Source organism: Carassius gibelio, chromosome A7, assembly GCF_023724105.1.
Source record: "Carassius gibelio isolate Cgi1373 ecotype wild population from Czech Republic chromosome A7, carGib1.2-hapl.c, whole genome shotgun sequence".
Lineage (NCBI taxonomy): Eukaryota > Metazoa > Chordata > Actinopteri > Cypriniformes > Cyprinidae > Carassius > Carassius gibelio.
Window position 1 is genome coordinate 33526283 of NC_068377.1, and position 22469 is coordinate 33548751.

At 37.2% G+C, this 22469-nt stretch overlaps 1 protein-coding gene across 1 annotated transcript in view; it reads left to right on the forward strand.

The window, feature by feature from the left end:
* Window positions 1-22469, forward strand: part of LOC128017321 (elongator complex protein 4) — a 58122-nt gene that overhangs the window by 20598 nt on the left and 15055 nt on the right. The window contains exons 7-9 of the mRNA XM_052602656.1: window positions 5129-5317; window positions 8987-9095; window positions 12768-12874. Of these exons, the coding sequence (XP_052458616.1) occupies window positions 5129-5317; window positions 8987-9095; window positions 12768-12874 (405 nt within the window). The remainder of the gene's footprint in view (window positions 1-5128; window positions 5318-8986; window positions 9096-12767; window positions 12875-22469) is intronic.

The window sequence follows — 22469 nt, forward strand, 5'->3', positions numbered from 1 at the left end:
GCTAATACGGGACAGTCCATCTGTGGTTGTGGGCGGGGCCAGTGCAGTATGGCTGCTTGAAAATTTTAAATTTAAAATTGAAACGGTTTAGATTTTTTGGGAATTAAAAAAAGGGACTGAATGAATTTTATCATTGTAGGATGGGTTGTGTCCACACATTGCTTAGATACATTTATCTGCAAACATCATGTTAAAGTTAATTTTGCTCCCGATGTCCCCTATAAAGGAATAGTACTTGGAATATGAAAATCTGTACTCACTTTCACGTCTTTCAAACTCCATTCTTTTTTTAACAAAAAAGAGTTAATCAGAATGTGTCATTTCAATATAATTAAAGTGGATGGTGACAGTCAAGCAAGGTTTTGAGTGAACAGTGACTTCAATTTCAGTCATATGGCTTCAGAAGATGTGAAATGTAATACTCAAAATAACTCCTTATCATACTTATGGTTATTTTTGTCCTTTTTTTTGAGCTAGACAATCAATGGTCCCCATCCATGTTCACTGTATGAATAAAGAGCAGTTGTTACAAACATTTTTCCAAACATCTTTTACATTCCACAGAAAGAAAGAAGTCATACCGGTTAGGAAGAACATGAGAGTGAATAAATGACACAATTACAATTGTTAGGTGAACTATCCCTTTAAATGGACCAAAAAGTCTATAATGAAATGCACAGTTAACAGACACCCGTTTCGCCGCAGGCGATGTTTTTACAAGAGCTTTAATTTGTTGTTTCATTGATTGGTCTCGGTTGGCTAATTGTTGCCTGATTTTGTCTGTGCTTTCACTTCCTTTGTAGTGTGGCTTTTGTAGCTTGTGATATTTAGGAAATGGAAAAGAGCTTAATTGTTTTTCTTTTCCTTTCCACCTTTATTCCTCTTTTTCTCGTCTCATCCTCAGTTGTCAGTTTCTCCATGTTGTACTCGAATCGCTCTCAGGAGGGAGATGGGTTCCCTTGGGTTTCTTTTCCTTAAAGCTGAGTCCTATTAGTTTTGTGGTAAACAGGCCAAGACAGACACTGGGCAATATGCCCTCTGTCTGTTCATATTCATTAGCTCCTACTGAGAAGCAGGGGAGCTCGGCCCCTCTGGGGGCCCCTCTCAGAAACGGCCCCATGATGGCCTCTGTCTTGACTTCCACATCAGCACTGCATCTGCTAAGCCACTCTTGGGACCGGGCCACTTGAGGATACACTCACTATTTTAATCAGTTTCCAACTTTATTTGGCTCTAATGTGGCTTCTGTCATGTGCTGAACTCCAGATATTGGTTGTTTTTGTGGTAAATTCTACTAATATAGGAAATGGTAATACAACTAAACAATAAATAAAATAGTACTAAACAAAATTGTTAAATGTAGTTTTAGTTCAGTTAAAGACAAAAAAACTGTCAAGTGTACAGTTTTGTTAGATTGTAAATCTTTTTTTTTTTCTCTTTCACTTTCAATCTTACTGCAAAACAATTTGCCTCCAATATGTATATGAATTTGTTTCTTCTTTTTAAAATATTTGGAGAAATTTTTAAGCACTACATCGTTTTCTCACCAATGGAATGGGTGCCGCTGATAAAGCGGCTATTAAAAAAATAACTGTTAAGAGTCCACACCAATGGATAAATGCTTTTCAAGATTAAGGTTTTGTTTGTCACCAACATTCAGAATTACATCAAAGTCCTACGTCTATGGTAGGATTTATAAACTATACGTTTTATAGTTACTTGCTTAAAACTACACTAAGTACTCTCATTTGAATATTCTAATCTTAGCAAAGAACTTTCAGTGGCATGAAACATATAGTTTGACAACATATGAAATTGAATTAACCTTTAGAACAATTTTGAATAATGGTGGAAAATAAAAATGTTGAAAAACAAAACTTTATTTCAAATTCAACTGTTTCCAATGTAGTTAAACAGTTTTAAACTGTAGTTTAAAGTTTGACCGAATCAAGTTCCCAATCAAATCTTATTCCGTTCTAGTTTGTGTGGCTCTTTCTAGTTGATTGTTGCGCTTTAGTGTTTTTCTTTTAATCCGTGGCACTGATGGGAACCTCAGGCTCCTCACCCTGGATGTCCTCGGTCCACTGTCATTCAACCGACAGATTAAGTGCTTACATCATCAAACAGTGCCGTTCTGTTGGCAGAGGTGGCGGAATGTGATGAGGTTGAGAGAACATGGGCACAAAGGCAAGAATGCTCAGAATGAGGGCAAAGAGGGAACAGTGAGACTGACTAAAACGTTTGTCAGAATGGTGACTCAATACTAGCCATGACTGCAATGACCTATAAAGTTTGAATAAAATGCCGTAACATATAGGTTGGGTAAAATCAGTACCTACAATACCTACAGTATTGTACATTTTATGAGTTTTTAAATTTTCATTATTTTAGATTTTTTTTTTAATGTTCATGTTACCATCAGGAATGGTTATATTCATATCATCTTTCTCATGCACACATAGCGGGAAAAGACTGTGAGCAATAAAAAAACGGAGTGTGGCCGAAGGGAAGGTGGAAGCCGGTGAGTCAGGAACACACTCTTTGTGAAAATGTCAAGCTCAACTCCCAAGAAACACTTTGGAAACAGTCAAACATGAGGTTTACTTAATTTAAGATGCTTGTGATTGCTGGACGGTGAAGAGGGTGTCAACCTTACTGTTTATTGTCAGTGGACTGATGTGAGGAGGACGACCAGGCGGTAGACAATTCAACATGACTGCTATTTTTACCTGGTTTGAGATATCTAGCTTCCTTTTCTCTATTTGAAAGATATGAGCAGGTTAATTGGTTATTTACAAAATAAAGATTTAATTAAATAAAAATAAAAGAACTTCATTTTGCTTCAATAAAAAGAAGCAAAAAGAAGAAGAAAGTGGTGAATGATTGCATTAGGGGAACTTTTCTGTCCCTTAAGACTATTTTAAAATGTTTTAAAACATAAGAACTTTAAACATGATTTTTAATTAAAAAGAATTTGAATCATTTTTGAGAGTGTTAAAAGGTTGCTGGAATAACTTTCTATCTTTCCCTTTATTTGTGTGTTTCTGTGGGTGTAAATTTATAATCTAAAATTATTTATTTAAAGTTATTAAAAAGAAGTATTTTTTTTATTACATTTTCTGTGTCGGTTGACACAGAAGAGCGTTGGCAGTTTGTGTGATATGGAGAGACACAGAGGAGACTGTTGACAAAGGAATTGTTGAATAAAGTTGTTATTTTTGTTTTCTTCGCTTACAAAAAGTATTCTGCAGATGGACTATTCTGATGATGCTTTTCATATTTTTCTGGACTTTGAAAGTGTAACTTATTTGGCAGTCAATGGGACAGTCACAAGCCTCTCGGTTTTCATCCAAAATATCTTAAATTCATTACCGTAGACGAACAAAGTTTTATGGGTTCGGAACGACATGGGGGTAAGTCATTAATGAAACTAGATCTGAACTGAAAGTGCTGGTAAAATGAAGATCTAACTTTCTTTTCACATCTTTATAAATATGCAAATATGAAGTTGTCCAGTCTGAGGTGTCCTCTCCATCTTTATTAAGCAGGTTCAGAATTAGCTCTTTGGTCTTTGATGGTTTGTGAATAAGGTTCAATTCTCTGTCAGACTTTGTACACTGTAGAGGGCACATCTCTCACCCATGGCCCCTTATCTTGGCTGATGTTGGCGAATAACGTGCCAAGAATTTCCTGGCACTTGTTGGAAGCAGACAATTTGGCTCTTTGGTTGACAGCCACATTGTGGTCATGTCAGGCAACTGTCCTGATTAGAAGATGTCGTCCAATCACTTTTGACTATCGCGTTCCATTTGACCGTGCTGTTGAGTGTTCTTGGCTGGGCCGTTTGTTTCATTGATTCAAGTTGTTTGAGAGATACATGACCCTCACTCCAGCAGACAAAAGGCTTTTCACTACAGACAGGATTCCACTACTGACTTAGTTACACAAGTCATTGAACACTTATGGATGACATACTATTTGGGCACTGTTTTGTTTGCTTTTCACCATTCTCTCTCTCTCATTATATAAATGTGAAATTGTACAACGGCTAATCATGTCCTGTTGAGAGTCTCTAATTGATTGATTAAATAAATTGCTTGATTAAGTGCTGTTTGTGGTTTTAAGTGTACTTTCATTAATACTAGCACAAACAATGAGTACAGTTTAGTGAATAGTTCATCTAAAAATTAATTAGCTGAAAATGTATTCGCTATCAGGGCATCCAAGATATAGATGAGTTTGTTTCTTCATCTGAACAGATTTGGAGAAATGTCTGCAGTAAATGGGGGCCGTCTAAATGAGAGTCCAAACAGCTGATAAAAACATTGTGGTAATCCACACAGGATAAAATACCAGTCCTCTATACATAATATTGTATTCTTCAGTGAAAAAGGTCTTGGAGAGAAATATGCACAGATAAAACACTATTTACAAGCAAAAACAGTCAAAAAAAATAAATTATCAGTGGATTTTGATGTGAGAGGACAGCAAGAGACTTTTTCTTTGTGATTGGTTGTCTTTCTAGCATGTATATTAAATGTATTCCATCAATAATCTATCCATATCGGTCTTTGCAGTGCAAAAGTATCACAAAATGACTGCACAGTATCGTGACAACAATAAAGATATATGTGGTTCTGATGCAACATTTAATACAGAATCAAATCCTGAACCTTAAACTTACCTAAAACTTTAACACTGTTTTTTGCTGCATTGCAAGCACTTTTGTTTCGTGTTTGTGCCGTTTTAATTTAAATCATACAATATTTCACTACACAGAATTGCTTACAGAGTTATGAACACTGTAGGGAAAACTGTAAGTATTATTTGATGTATTACTGTAAATAAGTGTCATGCAACACTACAAGTTTATCCTTGTTCCTCTTGTAAATGAAAGTGCACTTATTAAAATACTGTTAAGATATTCATTCATGCATTTTTGAACACAAAGTTTGCCAAAGTTTACCCTACAGTGCTTTAATTAAATATGCATTGCACAAGCCAGATGTGAATTTGTTTACATGAAATGTACATATCCAGATTGTCTCAAAAAGAATGTGGTGTTGTTTGAAATTCACTTTTGTGTTTTTTGTGATTGTCTCTTTTTTTTTTTTTTTCACTTCTGTAGTCTAAGGTCCGAAATGTCCTGCGGCTGGGTCTTCATTCTCTGGGATCAGTGCTGTGGGGGGATGATGTGTGCTGTAAGGATAACCCCGCCCACTGCCACGCCCTCACAACCTTTCTCTACATCCTCCGAGGCATGCTACGCACATCACTCTCAGTCGCTATGGTGACCGTACCATCCCACCTCATACAGGTATTATTAGATTATATCAAATAGTTTCTCACTGTGTTCATACAAATCTTTTGTTCAGGTTTATTTTCAAGACTGATGGTTGAAAATCACCCTTAAATGCTGATTTTTTTATTTTATTTTATTTTTTGTGTTATTTTATTTTTTTTTAAGACATTAATGTTATTTAAAAAGCATGCATTAAATTGATAAAAATCCTATCTGTCCATTCATTCTACTGAACTGTGATTGGTTGTCTTTCTTGCATTTATTTTCATACACATTTTTCATCAGCTATTGCATTGCAGTGCATTTACCTCCCACCCCCATTTTTTTCTGTGCTGTTTGCTAGGGCTATTTCTCATACTGAGATATGTTAAAATCTTAACCCTAAGTATTTAACTAGGGTTGCAAAATATACTTTAAATCATGCTGCTTTCCTAAGCAATACGATTCTCAGTTTTTGATGATCAAACCTGCAAAATTCCATACACTGAAGGAAGCACACACAATATTGAGGCACATGGATATTAGGAGACTTGTTCCAGCAACACCTTGGTAACCACTCCCAACCGTATTTTGGTCACCACTCACAATTTTTGCTATCATCATGCAAGATAGACTTCTCCACCATTGACTTCTAGAACTAATCTCACAGAACAGCCTTTTTTAGAATTTTTATTTTTTTTAAACTTGACTGTCAGTCAATGTCAGCATTGAGGTCACCATAAGTTTGTCGACCCTGGCACACCATCACCGCCCCATGAGCCGGAGTCAAAGAGTCGACCCCCCTCTGTTGTGTGAATGAGGTTCCGCTTGGCTGGGGTTCAGGGGGCCTGTGTGTGTATCTGTTTGAGTACATGTATGTTTGGCCTTCAGAGAAGCGTCTTCATTGGCGCGTGAACCCACATTCTTTGTCTGAGGCCCTCAACTTTGCATTCATCCAGCCAATGGTCAATCTCGAGTCTTTCTGAGCGCTTCTGTCTTTCAGCGTCTCTCGGTTCCTGAGAGGCCCTTTTCTTTGTGCCTCCATTAGCCAACGAGAGTCAGGCCGCAGCCGGTGTGCTCTGAGAGTGCTTCAAAAGACAAGATCTCGCAGTTCTTTGTCCGTTTGGAGACAAAGTGCTGAAACCCCTCTAAGGGAGGCTGGGGGGCACACAGCGGTTTTCTGCGGTAGAGGTGATTGAATAAACACTGTGATTGGTTTGAATGTGGTTTTGTGGAGTAGATTCAGTAAATACAGTATGTTTTGGTGGAGGATTCAATATTTTTGCTTTAACTACTAAACTTGGGGTCAGCTCTTGTGCTGTAGTGTTAAACCTCCATTATTTTGGATTAGCACCTCATCTGAAGTCTATCTCAACAGGAAAGCCTCCTCTGAAGAGACTAAAGCCATGGTCCATCTGAATCTTTAATCAGTCTCTGCTCAAATAGCACACACACATACAGTTACAGCCGTTGTTGGGTCAGGACCCTGGAGACCCTGTCTATCAGTCTGAAGAATTACAGCTTCGGAGACCTGAAGGAGGTTAAAGGAAGAGCTGAATAGCTATCGTGGCTAAAGTTAGCTCTTCCGTGTGACTTGTAGAGCAGGTCAGTTTTGGCAGAATTGGCAGAAAGCAAAGACTAGTTGTTCATAATGTTTACACATCCACTGTGTATTCTTTATTAAATATTTTATTTCCTAATTTGATCATACTCTGAGCCATCAACAAGACATAACTTTTGCCATATTAAAATCTATTGATTAGATTAAACTATTAATAAAGATGTTCCCATGAAATGCAATTGAGCTATACTTGTGTATCATTAATCACAAGCAAAATTAATTTATTTTTTTGCATTGCACCAGTAATATTTCCATTTAAATTAGCTTAACGTAATTTGCCATTGTGAAATTAGTTTTGCCTTACATATGCAACTTTTTAAAATATTATTGTCAGAACATGGCAAAATCAAAGATTGATTCACATTTTTTACATCACACAAGTATTGTTCCTTATATATTTCTGTGTTGTATTTTTAATTAGTTAATTATTTTTTTTATTACAAACTGTCAAAATCATGCTTCAAGAAAGCTAATTCAACTACACAGTGTTTCCTATGACTTTTTTTTTTTAATTTTTATTTTTTTGAATATTTTTTATTATTATTATTATAAATAACACAAGTAGTAGATTAAAACAGTCTCTTCCACTAATTGTCATTAACCTGTCTCCTATATTTAATACCATCCTTGACTTGAGCCGTAAGTTTGTTGGCTCAACTGTTATAGTTGCATTATTTGTTGTTTTGTTTACTAGCTTTGGTGTGATGGTTGAGTTTCCGGCGAATGTCTAACACAGTTGCTTGGGTTAAATTTTTTATGCTAGATCTGGGGAAAAAGGTCACGGCTGCGTACATGAACACACAGGATCTCAAAGTCCACTGTAGATGAGAGGAAGAGAGGAAAAGAAAAAGAAAGGACACGGATGCATGAAAAGTGCATTAGGCCTCGTCAGCTGCTACAGAGAGGAAGCGTATGAAATATTCACGAGTGGCATAGAAAATCATCTTTCTGTCTTTCTCTGCAGTGTTCCCTCCTTTCTGAAGGCGCTCTGTATTTGTTTGTGTCCAGGAGGCGGCGCTCTCAACAGATTTTTATGTGTTTGTGCATTTTTGCTGTTTAATACTTGAAACTAGCTTATTTTCTCATTTGTATTGGCCTGACTGTCTTTGCAGTTGTAGATCTGTGTTTGTTCAGTTTTAGCCTCGTTTGCTTCATATCAGTGAGGTCAAGGTCAGAGGTTTTCATGACTTCTTTTCCAAGCCTGTTATGGGTTTCTAAAATATTTTACCCTTTCTATCATGTTTTGACCACATTTTAATCTGTTTAGCATGATTAAACCAAATGTTTCCCATTTAAAATCATCACCCAAAATGCATAAGGAGGCAGTCCAGAAACAGGCCATTTCTAAGTATGAAATGTACAATTCAAATGTGACACAAAACCTTGATGAGCTTAAAGACATATTTGAAATGCTTTCGATGTCTTTAGATTTTTACTCCATTTAACAGCAGATATTTTTGGAATGAAAGCATTAATGGGCTTTTCTCAGACTCGGATGTGGATGGGATCTTTGGATCTTTCTCTGATTTGATGTGGCTTTATGCTTCCATTCATCCAGATTTGTGCCGTATGGTGACACTGCATGAGTCGCGCGGTCAGAGAAAGAGAGTCAGACAGATTTGGAGAGCATGTGTTTGAGCAGCAAATGTATGTTCTGCTTGGATCTGATGGATTTAATGTTACTCGACACAACCAAAGGCAGCAGTTTACAGAGTTGCCATTATGCAGCACAGCTGTTATCCTTACCAAAGACAATCTACTATCTATCTAATCTGATTAATGAGTCATAAAAGCCAACCCTTTTTTTTGACCCCAAACTTTTTAATTACACCTCAAATGGACATAAGTGATCCCTCAAATGCATAAAATCCTGTGCTTTTTTTTTTTTTTTTTTTTTTTTTTGGTGGAGATAATGACCTAATTCAGTTCTCACAGGTAAAGGAATATAACCCGTGCTCATTAGGAGGGGTTTAATTGGTAAGAGATGCTCTAGATGTTCCTGCATGTGTTTGTACCATGCACTTGTACACTCATGTATTTCCTGTCTCTCTCATCCTCTCTCTCTTCCTGTTTCAACCTCTCAGAACAGAGCCGTAATGGGCCGAATAATCAGACTGAGTGACACAGCCATCGCTCTGGAATCATTCAAAGGCTCAGAGAAGGAGACCAACCCACTTTACAAAGACTATCATGGTGAGATTAAACACCCTTAAAGCCTAAATATTAAACTTTTGCCTTAAACTTCTTCTGCAACACTTGATATCTAATTTATATCTGATTTTGATATTTTATGTTATTATTATTTTTATAAATTGTTTTTGCATGAAGGACAATAAAACTGATTTAAAAAAATAATACATATATTTGTTTAACGAATAAAACTTGAATAATTACTGTATATACTATAATAAATAATTAAAAATAGCTAATTAGACATATTTAAAAACTCATATAAAAGCCAAAAACACACAACAAAATGACTAAAACTAAAATAAAAGTAAAAAAATAAAATTCCAAAATCTATAACAATAAGTTCCAGTGTTGTTATTTTTTTTAAATAAAAAAACTAACTTCTTTATTTGAAATAAAGCTGTAATATACACTTAATATACAATATAAAACTGTATATTAATATACAACTGTAATATACAAGCTAAAATAAATATTGAAAAAAAAATGATAAAAAGGTCAAAAGCACATAACAAAACTACTAGAACTTATTCAAACTTGAAAAATGAATATATAAAAAAATTTAAATTAAGCTACTATAATAGTATATAAATATTCCATAAATAACACTGTTCAACATAGCAACACCTTGGTAACCATTCACAACAGATTCATGGCAGAGTATTTTACACGGACACACACGCCTCACATTTGCTTCATTTGTCCCTCTCGTCTTATTCATGCCTTCTTTTGCATCTCTCTCTCTCTCTCTCTCTCTCTCTCTCTCTCTCTCACACACACACACACACACACACGCGCACACACACAGGCTCAGTAAAGTGCATTAGCAGAGAGGGGCAGGCAGGGTGGACCTCTCTCTAGCTGTCAGCTCGTGTTAGTGTGGCCATGTTCAATCAGACGTGCTTCTTGTCAGACAGGCCAGGGGGAGATTCGGCTACCACGGCAAACATCCACACACACACACACACACACACACACACACACAGATCCCCTCCGCCCCATCACAGGCACCCAGCACAGCCCTCAGGGGCCACAGAGTTGCAGAATCAATATTTTCATACTGGCTAAAACCTCTCTGTGGTCAGCCTGCAGATGAGGAAGATCTTTTGGGCTCACGCTCTTTCCGTTCTGCCCTTTTTCCTCTCTTTCTGCCTCTTTATATTCTCCCTTGTTTTCATCTCTTTACGTTGCATATTATCTTTTCATCTCTTTTGTGTCCGTCTTTCTGTAAAGGTCAGTTTGTTTACAGTTCTCTCTTCTCGTTTCTTTCTTGCACTCATTTACTCTGTGTTTTCATAATGGCCAAAGTGGGTGTGGTTTACAAACACTAATGACCTCCGATGATTTGGTTTATTTATTTTATTGATCGGATGCTTCTCCGGTATTTATGAACAAAGTGTATACTAGTGATTTCAATTTCATAAGTTAGTTTATCAATTAATTTATTCATTTTATAATATAATTTTATTGTGATGATATTTTATTATTTTATTTTAGAATGTTATTTTGTTAACGTCATTCATTTCTTTCAAATGCTGTTTGTTTATCTATGTCATGTTATGATGGTTTATAATTTTATTTATGTTAATGTAATGCTTATCAAAATTTGATGAATACGTTCGATGATTTCAGTTTCATGAGTATTTTTTCATTTATGTGTGAATGTTTATATGTTTATTTTAATGTGCATTATATATTTTAAATTTCAGGTCACAGTTACATGTTATTTTTTATCTATAATATTACCAAAAACCAGGTCAGTCATTTTTGTCAAAGTGTCATTCATTTAGTTTTAGTTTATTTCTTACTTTATATATAATAGCATTCAGTAGTCATTCATCAGTACATTTGCTAAAACATTACTTGCTGGATGTATGAACAACATTAAGCAGTTTTTCTCAGATGTGAAGAAAAAGAACAAGTGAAGATGTTTATGAACAAGTGAATCATTAACATTCCATGAGTTCTTTTTAATAAATTTGAGATATTTTGAGATGATCTTAAACAAAGATGCTACTGATTTCACTTGCATGTGAATTAGCTCTTTTTAGGATTTATCAGATGTTTGCAAACAAATAAGATGGTGATGATATTAATGTTTTCTAAGTTGTATGTGAATTACCTCTTTTTTAAGATGTTTGTAAACTGATAAGATGCTTAAAAATATAATGCAATGCTTTCCAGATTATGGACACACCTCTACAATTTGTATTTATTTATTTATTTTGGAAGTGTTTGAAAAAAATAAGGTGTTCGAAGACTAATTTTTTTTTTTTTTTTTTTTTTTGACCTCGTTTTATGAATTAATGCTTTGCCATAAGATCTTATAGACAATAGTGAATGTGAAGATGTTAACGAGGCCACTCTTTCTTTTCTGTGGTGCATCCACTACGCAAAGCACGTTGGGATTCCTGTCACAGTGAATCAACTCGAGCGGAATCAATGTAGCGCACAGGTCCCTTTACAAGCAGGGCCTTTAAACACACACACATACACGCATGCTCTTTCCGTCCTCTCATCCTGGTCTGTAGCGCTTCTTTTTAATGTCATAGCTCTACTGGCTGCATAACTGAGAAAAAAAAGAGCTAGGAATTAAAGAGATAGAGGTCGAAAAAGCTTTCTCTCTTCCCAACATGCCCCTGTGCTGACTGACCTTGTTTTACCCCCATCCTCCACTCACCTCTCTTGCTTTCTCTCCCTCCCACCAACCTATTTCTCTCCTCCCTCCACTACACTTCTTCTCTCGTATGTTTTGGTTTCTGCGCATTGGTGCAGCTAATAAAATAATGGTTGATACAATGCTATAGTGGCCAGTGTGAAAGGGGATAGCTGCATGTGCCCAAGGTAAAATTCAGCACACAATGATAAACAGAGTCTGTTTAAATAGGTAATAGACATAGCAAACTTATTTGCTAGAGAACTTGTTTATTAGCCTGTGCTATAATGTGAATATAGAAAGAAACATCATGCTCACTAAAACGTAACATAACAAAAAATGAATTTTAAATGCAGATTCAGTCAAAAAGTTTGTATTAAAACTTAATTTTTTAATAAACTTTATAAACTCATTCACACACCTTGCGCCTAATGCAAAACATGCACCTACAGTACACAAAGTTTTTGCTTGCAACCTGTAAGAACAATAAAAAAAATAAAAATAAAAATCAGCAAGGATGCATCAATTTGATCAGAAGTGACAGTAAAGATATTTATAATGTTACAAAAGATTTCTACTTCAAATACAGTAAATGCCATTTTTTTTTTACTTTGTTCACCAAAGAAAAAATGTATCATGGTTTACATGAAAATATTAAGCAGCACGTCAGTTTTCAGCATTAATGAGAAATGTTTCTTGAACAGCAAATCAACATATTAGAAGGATCATGTGACACTGAAGATTGATGCTGAAAATTCAGATTTACATCACAGAAATAAATAACATTTTACAATATATTTAAATAGAAAACAGTGATTTTTAATTATCATAATATTTCACAATTTGTAATGTATTTTCAATCAGCTCAGTTCAGTCTTAGGGAAGGAATTTATTTAAAAAACATTACACAAAAAAAAAAAAAAAACCTGTACAAACTGAACATTATATCACATCCAGATGTATTTCCAGCACATTTACACAGTGATATGATTCGCATTTAATGTCTTCTGTTTGTTCAGGTCTCCTGCATGTTCGTCAGTTGCCCCGTCTGAACTGTCTGTCGTGTGAGGTACCCGATACGAAAGACTTGGCCTTCAAACTCAAGAGAAAGCAGTTCACAATTGAGGTGAGTTCATAACAGTGATGGCATTAGAAAACCTTCTTTAATCGTTTCCTTTAATAATGTTCTCTTCAATTTATTCAGTTTGAATACTCGCAAGCGTTTTATCTTCAACTTTGTTGGTTCTTACAATTACGGTAAGAGTAGATGCTAACTCATTTTAATTGCTCATTTTATTTTCCTCCCCCTATGTCTCTCGACCCACTGCACATATTAGGAGGTCATGATTATGAATTGATGCTCACATTAGCTGTGCTTCACTAGTTCCTGTTTATCTTCCTCAGCTATTGAGTGTCAATTTGAAAGGATGAAACAATTGATTTTAGACAGAACAGGTTACACCTCTTCTCAGAATAACCTCAAAAGTTTGAAAATGTTCTTTCTGAAGTCTCCTATATACAGTTATACTCTTTAATTTGTAACATATCATAGCTGGGGATTATATAGTAGTCAGACAGGTCTGATCAGAAATTTTGCATAATGTATTCACTTGAGGAAATGTGCCCAAGTAAATATATTTTCGTAAAAATAACTGAAGTTATTTTGCGTGCATGCGTGCGAGTAAATTCACTTTAGGGTTTCAGTATAATAATAATAAAACAAAAATTAGATATATATCATCTATAATAATTATATATATATATATATATATATATATATATATATATATATAGATATATATAGATATATATACACACACAAAATTTTTAACTTTTTTATCATTTATTTTCATTTATATTTCAATATTTTTGTTCTTGTGACAGCTGTTCTAGCTGTTTTTTTGTCAAATTTTGTAACTTTAAATTTAAAATTTTTAAAGTTTAGTTGGCTAGATATTTGTTGATGAAAATTGTTGAGTTATAAATCTGGTGTCATGTTGATAACAATTTGTTGACTAGTACAACCTAGTTAATAATAAGAGATATTTCATCCTCTTTGAGAAAAAAAAAAAACTTACAAGATGTAACTTCTTTTCTACATTTTCTAGGTTACACTTCATTTAATTATGAATTATTCTGAACTTATTGTCAGTTTCAAGAAAAGATTTAAATGTAGGTTTCCTTCGGTGCTTGTGTTTGTTCATTTTATGTTGTGTTTACTACCATCACAAATTCTTCAGTAGACACACACACACACACACACACATATTCCTCTTCCAGCCAATGCAGCCTGTCGAAAAAGTGGAGACAAATGAAAGAGTCCAGTCTACTGAAGCCCCATCATTGGCCCCTAATTAAGTTATTAGTGGTGAAGCTGTTAATAGTTAATCAGGAAGTCTATTGTCTCAGAAAAAGCAGCAGTTTTTGTCTTTAAATGCTCTCTAAGGCAGAGACTTCTCATCCACTCCTCACTAGATTTATAGGGTCAATAAAAGTCAATGTGGCTTCCCGCAATGGCTGTTTAACGAGCCTACTGCTTTAAGTTTGAGTTTGTGTTGTAGCAGCGCTGAATAATTGTGTGTATCTTTTTGGACAGCGTAATGTACCTTAACATCTTTTCATCTTATCTTTCAATATGTCCCAGTATAATAATTTGTAAATATAACTGAAGCATGGCATGGGATTTGCAACACCAAGGTCATGGGTTTGATTCCCAAGAAGTGCATGAGCTCATAAAATGTATACCTTCAGTGAAATACAATTTGATTTACGTCGGTCAAATCCATAAATGTAAATATCATATTATTAAATCTAAATGTGCATAGACTAAAATTGGTTTAAAGGTCTGGTCTTGGTTTTTTATATATTTTACGATTAAAATTCGTTCAAATGAGATAATATGAAAAGGTGTTCTTGATTGAAGCTCCCAGTGTCAGGTGTGATGACATCACAGTAAAAAGTGATGAAAGTGACATGTTTTTTATGAAAAACATAACCCCCCCCCCCCCCCCCCCCCATTCGATCTTACCATCCCAATCTAGCCAATAACCTACAGACAGGCCTGTGATCAATAGTGTTACACCCTCAACTTTGTCACGCACACAAACAAATGTGCCGTGCGAAGTTTATGCCGGGTGAAAAGAAATTCATGTCAGTGAGTTTGCCCTGCGGGGTTGAAGGTAGTGTGCGTTCCTTTCAACCCAATGCCTCAATCACAATTCGGCCCTTATTTTGTGATCATGTTTGTGATGCAGTCTTGATGGAAAGGTTTTAAGGAGAGCCACTAATTGTTCATGTATGTTTACATTGTCTCTACAGCAAGAATCAAGTCAACTTTACTTTAAAAAAAATTTATATAATGAAGAATCATCACCTTGGGAAATTGATGGACTTTCAGCACTCAGAACCTCTGAAGTGACCTAAATTTTGTCTTTAACATGTAAAAGTGGGGAAAAAATGTAAATGATCATTTTTACACCCATTTTCTTTCTAGCATTGCTCTTTCTAGACAGGCTATCATTCCAACCTTCATTCACACAAAGAAAAAATTTATCTTTGCTTTCCCTTTAAAATGAGTAAGTGTGAATCAGAGATCTGATCTACATTCTGTGATTGTGTTTGAATGTGATTGGCAGGACAAGTGTGTGTCAGTCAGGTCGCTCAGAGTGCACGTGTCAATCAGAGATCAGCCATGGTAACATGACCACAGAAAGATGAGTTTTCTCACATAGAAACCATGCAGGACATGTGAAATTGCGAAACTGAAATATTAGGTTGAATCATTCCTTACTTGCATGAAACTACTGTAGCTGTTCTAGCATATTGCTCATAAAATGTACAATTCATTTTAATAATATTTTTAGGGACACACAGATATAGAAACTTGGGGTCGTGCTGATAATTATATTTGCTATGGCCGATAACTAATATGACATTGGTTTATTTTGAAGATTTTTTGCTTTAATGCTGAAGCTTCAGTCTTGCTTATAGTAAAATTAAGGCATCAGAAAAGTATAAATAAATGATAAACAAAACAAAGAAAATAACAAACGTGTATGTCACAGAATCACCTGCCTCACCAGCCAAACCAGCCTCCTACACCCGTTCACAATCACCTGATTACTAATCATGGACACCTGCATCCATCCACTTACCTTACCATTCAAAAAAACACTCACCACAGTCACTCGTTGGCTGGTCTCAAGGTTACCACCTTCTCAAGCCGATCCCTTGCCTACCTGTCAGTCGGTCCGGGAATCCTCTGCTATCTATTGAAGGAGTAGATAAGATAAGCTCAGAGATGTTTTTCTGCTCCCATGGATCACTTCAGTTTTGGTTCTTCTATGTTGGAAGCTGTTCCTCAGTTGCCTTAAACCCACCTGCTTGTTTGAATCTGCCTGTTTGCTTCCTTGACCAGTTATGACACAAGGCCAGCCCATGACAGTATACTCAGCAAAGACTCAAATGGATCCTCGGCGCACCTCCTCATCTGAATCACACCTCCCGCCGACTATTACCACCACACCACCAGCCTGTTCCATGGCCCGGCAAGCAAACGTCTCTGCTGAGGCAGCCTCCAGCAGTGGGTTTTTGCAATGTTCCCTCTACTTCGAGTTGTCACCCCACCTGTTTGTAACTGAATGGGCGAAGGTGGCGTTCATCTTGCTGCTGTCCAGAAGAGCCTTGCAGTGGGCGGAAACCGCATGGAACTTGCAGAGCCTTCGAGTTCACTCGTTGGAAAGCTTTTTTCAACACTTCTGGGAGGTATTCGGCCTGTCGACCACGGACATCATAGTGCCTGATGAGCTTTTCCAACTGAGGCAAGCAGATTTATCAATCCACCAGTACACTCTTCGCTTCTGCACCCTTGCTACCAGCAGTGGCTGGAACGGGGCTGCTCTGCTCTCAGCCTTCATTTCCAATCATTTCCAGTCAAGATCATCCTGGCCTCAAGAAATTTAATCTCCTCCCAAAGCCTTGCTGGATTAAAAATTTCCCGCTGCAAAAATGACACCACCTACCAGATCACCACTGTCCAGGGAAAGCCGCTGGGCAAGAGGCTGGTGCGGCACCGCATGCCAGTCCGTACCAACCTCTCCATCTGCCCATCTGCTCCCCTCCGTGGAAAGCCCAGACTCACCGCATATCACTCTTATTCCTTCTGAGTATCAGGCCTTCCAGAACGTGTTCAGCAAGGTCGCAGCCACTCAGCCAATCTTGACCATGTCACCCAGGTACTCCAACGTCTCCGCCAGCATCACCTGTATTTAAAAGCTGAGTAATGCTAATTCCACAAATCCACCATCCACTTCCTGGGCTATATCGTCACCCCTGCAGGAATACAAATGGACCAGAGGAAGGTGGATGCTGTTCAGAACTGGCCACAACCCACTTATGGTCAACAAAATCCAGATCCTTCTGTCGCCCCTTTATCACTCACTACAGCCAGAAGGCCACTACTCACCTCTATCCTCCGACAGAAAGCCAAAACCCTCACCTGGACTCCAGAAGCACACCAGGCCTTCCTCCAGCTCAAATCCGTTCTCTCCCAATGGAAGGGTGAACCCCCAGTTCTCCATCCATGTGCGTACTTCTCACTATCAGAATTACGACGTGGGGAATTGGGATTTGCTGACCATCAAGTTTGCCCTGGAAGAATGGCGGCATTGGTTATAGGGTGCCCAACATCCACAGACCACAAAACTTGCAGTACCTCAGAGAAGCCAAGCGTCTTAACCCTAGGCAAGCTCGCTGGGCTCTATTCCTTACCCGCTTCCACTTTGTGGTCACTTAGCAGCGCACTTTTCTGCCTGCACCAGCCTGATCCAACCCCAGAGGAACCAGAGTCCATCCTATCACCTTCAGTCTTCATGTCTCCCATCCTGTGGGCACTCGACGACCAGGAGGTCCAGAAGGGAAGTTACGTCCCATCCACCCTGCGTCTGGCCCTTCTAAACACCTCTCCGGTATCCGGGCACCCAGGCAGCCACCGAACCCTCTCGCTCCTCCAGAACCGCTACTGGTGGCCCAACATTGGCCAAGATTAATCCAGATATGGCAAGGGATGTTCGGTCTTTGCAATCTCCACCATGCCACGATGTCTGCCTGAGGGTAAACTGGTCCTATTAACCATCCCTCACCAGCCCTGGTCCCACCTGGGGGTGGACTTTGCCAAATTCTGCAAATTAATCCCACTAATTACCGAATTACCTACCACCCTGGAAAAGGCAGAAGCCCTCTTCCAACACATATTCAAGAACTTCGGTCTTCCAGAAGACATAGTTTCCAACAGGGGCCCCCACTTCATCTCCCTTTATGAGAAATAAATAAATATTACTATGATATTATTATTATTTTTTTTTTTTTTTACCAACCTAAATTAACTTATTTTTTGTTTTTATTAAATAAAAATAAATAATAATAATAATTTTTGTGTCTTTTATTTTATTTGTTTTACATTTTCACCTGTCCAACTTTTTGAGTGAATCCAGCATCCCAACTCCTGAATGCGAACACAGCCAAGCATGAATTGTCATATGTTTGCTAATATTCTGCCTGTCTGTTGAAGCAAGTTGCTGTGTTGTACTGTAATAAATGCAGGCTGGGTCTACATACTGTCACTCAGCTACCCAGAGGAACATTTGGCTGCTTGTCTTTGACTGACTGGTAAAGTTGAGTTGGCGGTTGATGAGCAGTCAATTGCCCAGAATGCCCTGCGGTCAGAATTAACCTCTGTCCCTGTTCCGGCAGGTATATAGAATGAGTGGGGTTATGAGGAAAAGCGTGATTAGCAATCACTCACACATACGCGTACATGTCAGTTGAAAAGGTAATGAGGTGATCAGCTGAGGATTGAGAACGGAATGTGAGCGGTATGTGATTCAACTATACTTACCCTAGTGTGAACTCTGACCCAAACTTGAGCCGAACACACCTTGAGGGAGCTGTGGATTCTGGAGGTGAGATCAGATGATCTTCAACCCAGGATTTGGGTAAAATTAGCCATGGCTTACTCTGGTGCAATCAGCACTGGGTTGAGTGTCTTGGGGTGTGAGTGTTTTAATTGCAATACCTGCATTGTTTTCTTTGGAATGGTTGAACCATCTCTTTTATTTTAATTTTATTTTTTTCTGTTTTTTTTTTTTTTTTACCAGTTGAGGCCATATTTAAGACTTGTGTGGGCATATTTATGGTGATATGTCAGAACATTGAATTTATAATTCTCATAACCACACAAGCATTCCTTTAGTAACTGTTGTTTTGTTGGCCCATCTTAGTTTTGAAGGTTTTGAAGGTTCTGCTCCTGCGGCAAAATCTTGATTGATTGGTTGTGTCTGGGCCAGCATGATCTGTTTAGGTCTTATTGGTTGGGCCTTGCTGCTGTGATCCAACTATTAACCTGCGGACAGTTCATGAAGATGTGAAGTTGTTGAATGGTGTGCTTAGTTTTAGTGGTCAACCAGAATGAATTGGTTGGGCCTTGCTGCTGTGATCCAACTATTAACCTGTGGACAGTTCATGAAGATGTGAAGTTGTTGAATGGTGTGCTTAGTTTTAGTGGTCAACCAGAATGAGTTTTGCTGTCATTGATATAGAATGCAGTGACATTCTAGTGTTTTCAAATTTTTCAGTCACTTAAAATAGGTGACTGAACATGCAAATTAATTGTAATAATTTAATGTTATATCATTTGAGTGTTGATTTACTCTACTATTCAAAGGTTTGGGTTCAGTAAGATGTTTTTAATTAATATATTCAGCAAGGATGCATTAAATTGATAAAGTGACAGTAAATACTTTTTCGTTGTTGCAAAAAAAATCTATTTTAAATTAATGCTGTTCTTTTGAGCTTTCAGTTCATGAAATAATTAATAAAGAATGTATCATTGTTTCCACAAAAATATTAAGCAGCAGAGCTGAATTGATATTAATGAGAAATGTCTGTTATACAACTGCTCAGCATATAATTTTTTTTTTCTGAAGGATCATGTGACACTGAAGACTGGATTACTGATGCTGAAAATTCCGCTTTAAATCACAGCAATAGAAAATAATTATTTTTAATTGTAATAATATTTCACAATATTACTGCCTTTACTGTATTTGCGATCAGCTTTGGTGAGTATAAAATATATCTTTCAGAGAGAAGATTTAAAAAATCTTACAGAATCTTACTGTTGTAATTCATAATCTCAAAATGGCCAAATATTTGCCAATTGCTTGGCTGTTTTATTGGTCCATCACTAATTATTTAACAAATGCAATATTTCAGCTTGTAACATTAATTATCGAATTGCAGCACTATTTAGCCTGAATCACTGACTTTAAGTCCAAATTGTTCCTACTAAAGACATAATTAAAAATGTCACATTGGATTTGTTGATGAATGTTTCTGTACGTGTATTTCTGTGCAGTTAGTTTTGTGCCAAGGCTTTAGTGATCGGTCCACACATGCTCCATCCTGAGTGCAACACTCTATACATGGGATCAGTATTTATCATTCATTTAACTGTATCTGCAGTGGCCCTTACAGTGGCTCTTGACTTTTACCCAGACTCTTTGAAAGGGCTTTACATGTGCAGTGTGCAGTCTAATATTAATGCACTTCTTCAACCCAAACATACTGAAAAATTCAAAAGAGACCTCAGGCTCACCTGACTGATGGTCATCTTATGGGCATCTATCACAGCCAAAGTATTGTGCTTTTTCCAAAATGTCAAAGGTTAAGAGAGAGGTGAGAAGCCTGAGCACTTTTTGAATCTTTTGCTACTGTGTAAAACTTCAGCCATAGTACTGTTTAAAAATGTTGAAAATGGTTTTGAAATAAGTCTCTTATGCTCACAGGCTACATTATAAAAATACATTACATGAAAATATTAAGCAGCATAACTGGTTTCAATAACTGATAATAATAAGAAATATTTGTTGAACAGCAAATCAGCATTTATATTGATTACTGAAGGATAATGTGACACTTAAAGGGTTAGTTCAGCCAAATATTAAAATTATGTCATTAGTAACTTACCATTATGTTGTTCCAAACCCGTAAGACCTCCATTTATTTTTGTAATGGCGCGTTTCCACCGAAATTACCCGGAACATTTTTACCAGGAACTTTTTTTCCCAGGAACTTTTCCCCTCCAGACCTTTTGCTTTCTGCGTTTCCACCATGGGGTAAAGTACCGGGAAGATTAGGCAAATAGACGTAGGCCTGCACGCGTTTCTCAATACAAAGTACCGTTGATTTAAAAAAAAAAAAAAAAAGTATGCTGATTTTGGACGTGCATCATCGGTAGTTAGTTCAGACTTTGTGCATTCGACTGGGGAGTGTGATGTCCGCAACGATGTGGATCCTGTAATTTTCCTCTTTACAATAAAATGAAATAGGATATCAAATACCACTGCCTGCGCTGCGTGAACTCAACCAATCAGCATGTTTAGCGCCAAAGTCCCGCCCCCGAAAGTTCCGGAACTTTGAAAAAGTACCACCTTGCCAGAAGGGATTTTCTGAGGGGCATGTTTTTTACCCGGAACTTTTAGTTCCTGGTTCCTGCGGTGGAAACACACCAAGTACCAGGCCAAAGTCCCTAGTTCCTGGGTAAAGTTCCTGCTGTGGAAACACGGCTTAACACAGATATTTTAGATTTAGTTCGAGAGCTCTCAGTCCCTCCATTGAAGCTGTGTGTACGGTATACTGTCCATGTCCAGAAAGGTAAGAAAAACATCATCAGTTAGGGTCAGTTAGAATTTTTTGAAGCATCGAAAATACATTTTGGTCCAAAAATAGCAAAAACTACGCCTTTATTCAGCATTGTCTTCTCTTCCGTGTCTGTTGTGAGAGAGAGTTCAAAACAAACCATTTTGTGATATCCGGTTCGCGAAAGAATCATTCGATGTAACCGGATCTTTTTGAACCAGTTCACCGAATCGAACTGAATCATTTTAAACAGTTCACGTCTCCAATACGCATTAATCCACAAATGACTCAAGCTGTTAACTTTTTTAATGTGGCTGACACTCCCTCGGAGTTAAAACAAACCAATATCCCGGAGTAATTCATTTACTCAAACAGTACATTGACTGACCTGATGTGAAGAGAGAACTTTTTTATTTTTTATTCCGTTTCCCTTGTCTCCTGGAATATAGATATGTTGCAATTATTGTATTGAAATAAAGCAAAAATACATTCTTTCGAGATGCTCTGCTTCACTTTAAATAGTGGCGACACTGTTTTTAGCTAAACTTGCCTTCATCAGCAGAGTCAGCCTCACCCCCACCTGGTCCACTGTCGGCCGGTTCAAAGGTGGAATTTTGATCCGGAGCAAAAGACGGCTGAGTAGAAGTCTTTGTCGGTTCTGGTCTGGCTGCTAAAAATAACTTTCCCACACTCTCGAAATGCTCCAAGGGCTTTCGCAGTACTTTCTTTCAACTGACAGCCCTTTTCTGAACTCTGAGAAAAAATAGCTTTGTGCATCATAAAGGTTAAAGGAGATTTTCAGGAGATGGTTTTTGAGAATTGTAGTTGATTTAAACAATGGATTCTATCCAACTTTTTAAGTTGTCTGTGATGAATAACTAAACACTTGATGATGCAGTGTTTTTTTACCTTTTTTTTTTATTTTTTTTATGTTGATAGGAGGAATTATTGGGCTGATCCTTTTTCGAATATGGATAGGAAGGGTTCCTAAAAAGGGTTGCATATGATTAGGCTTTATTGCATCA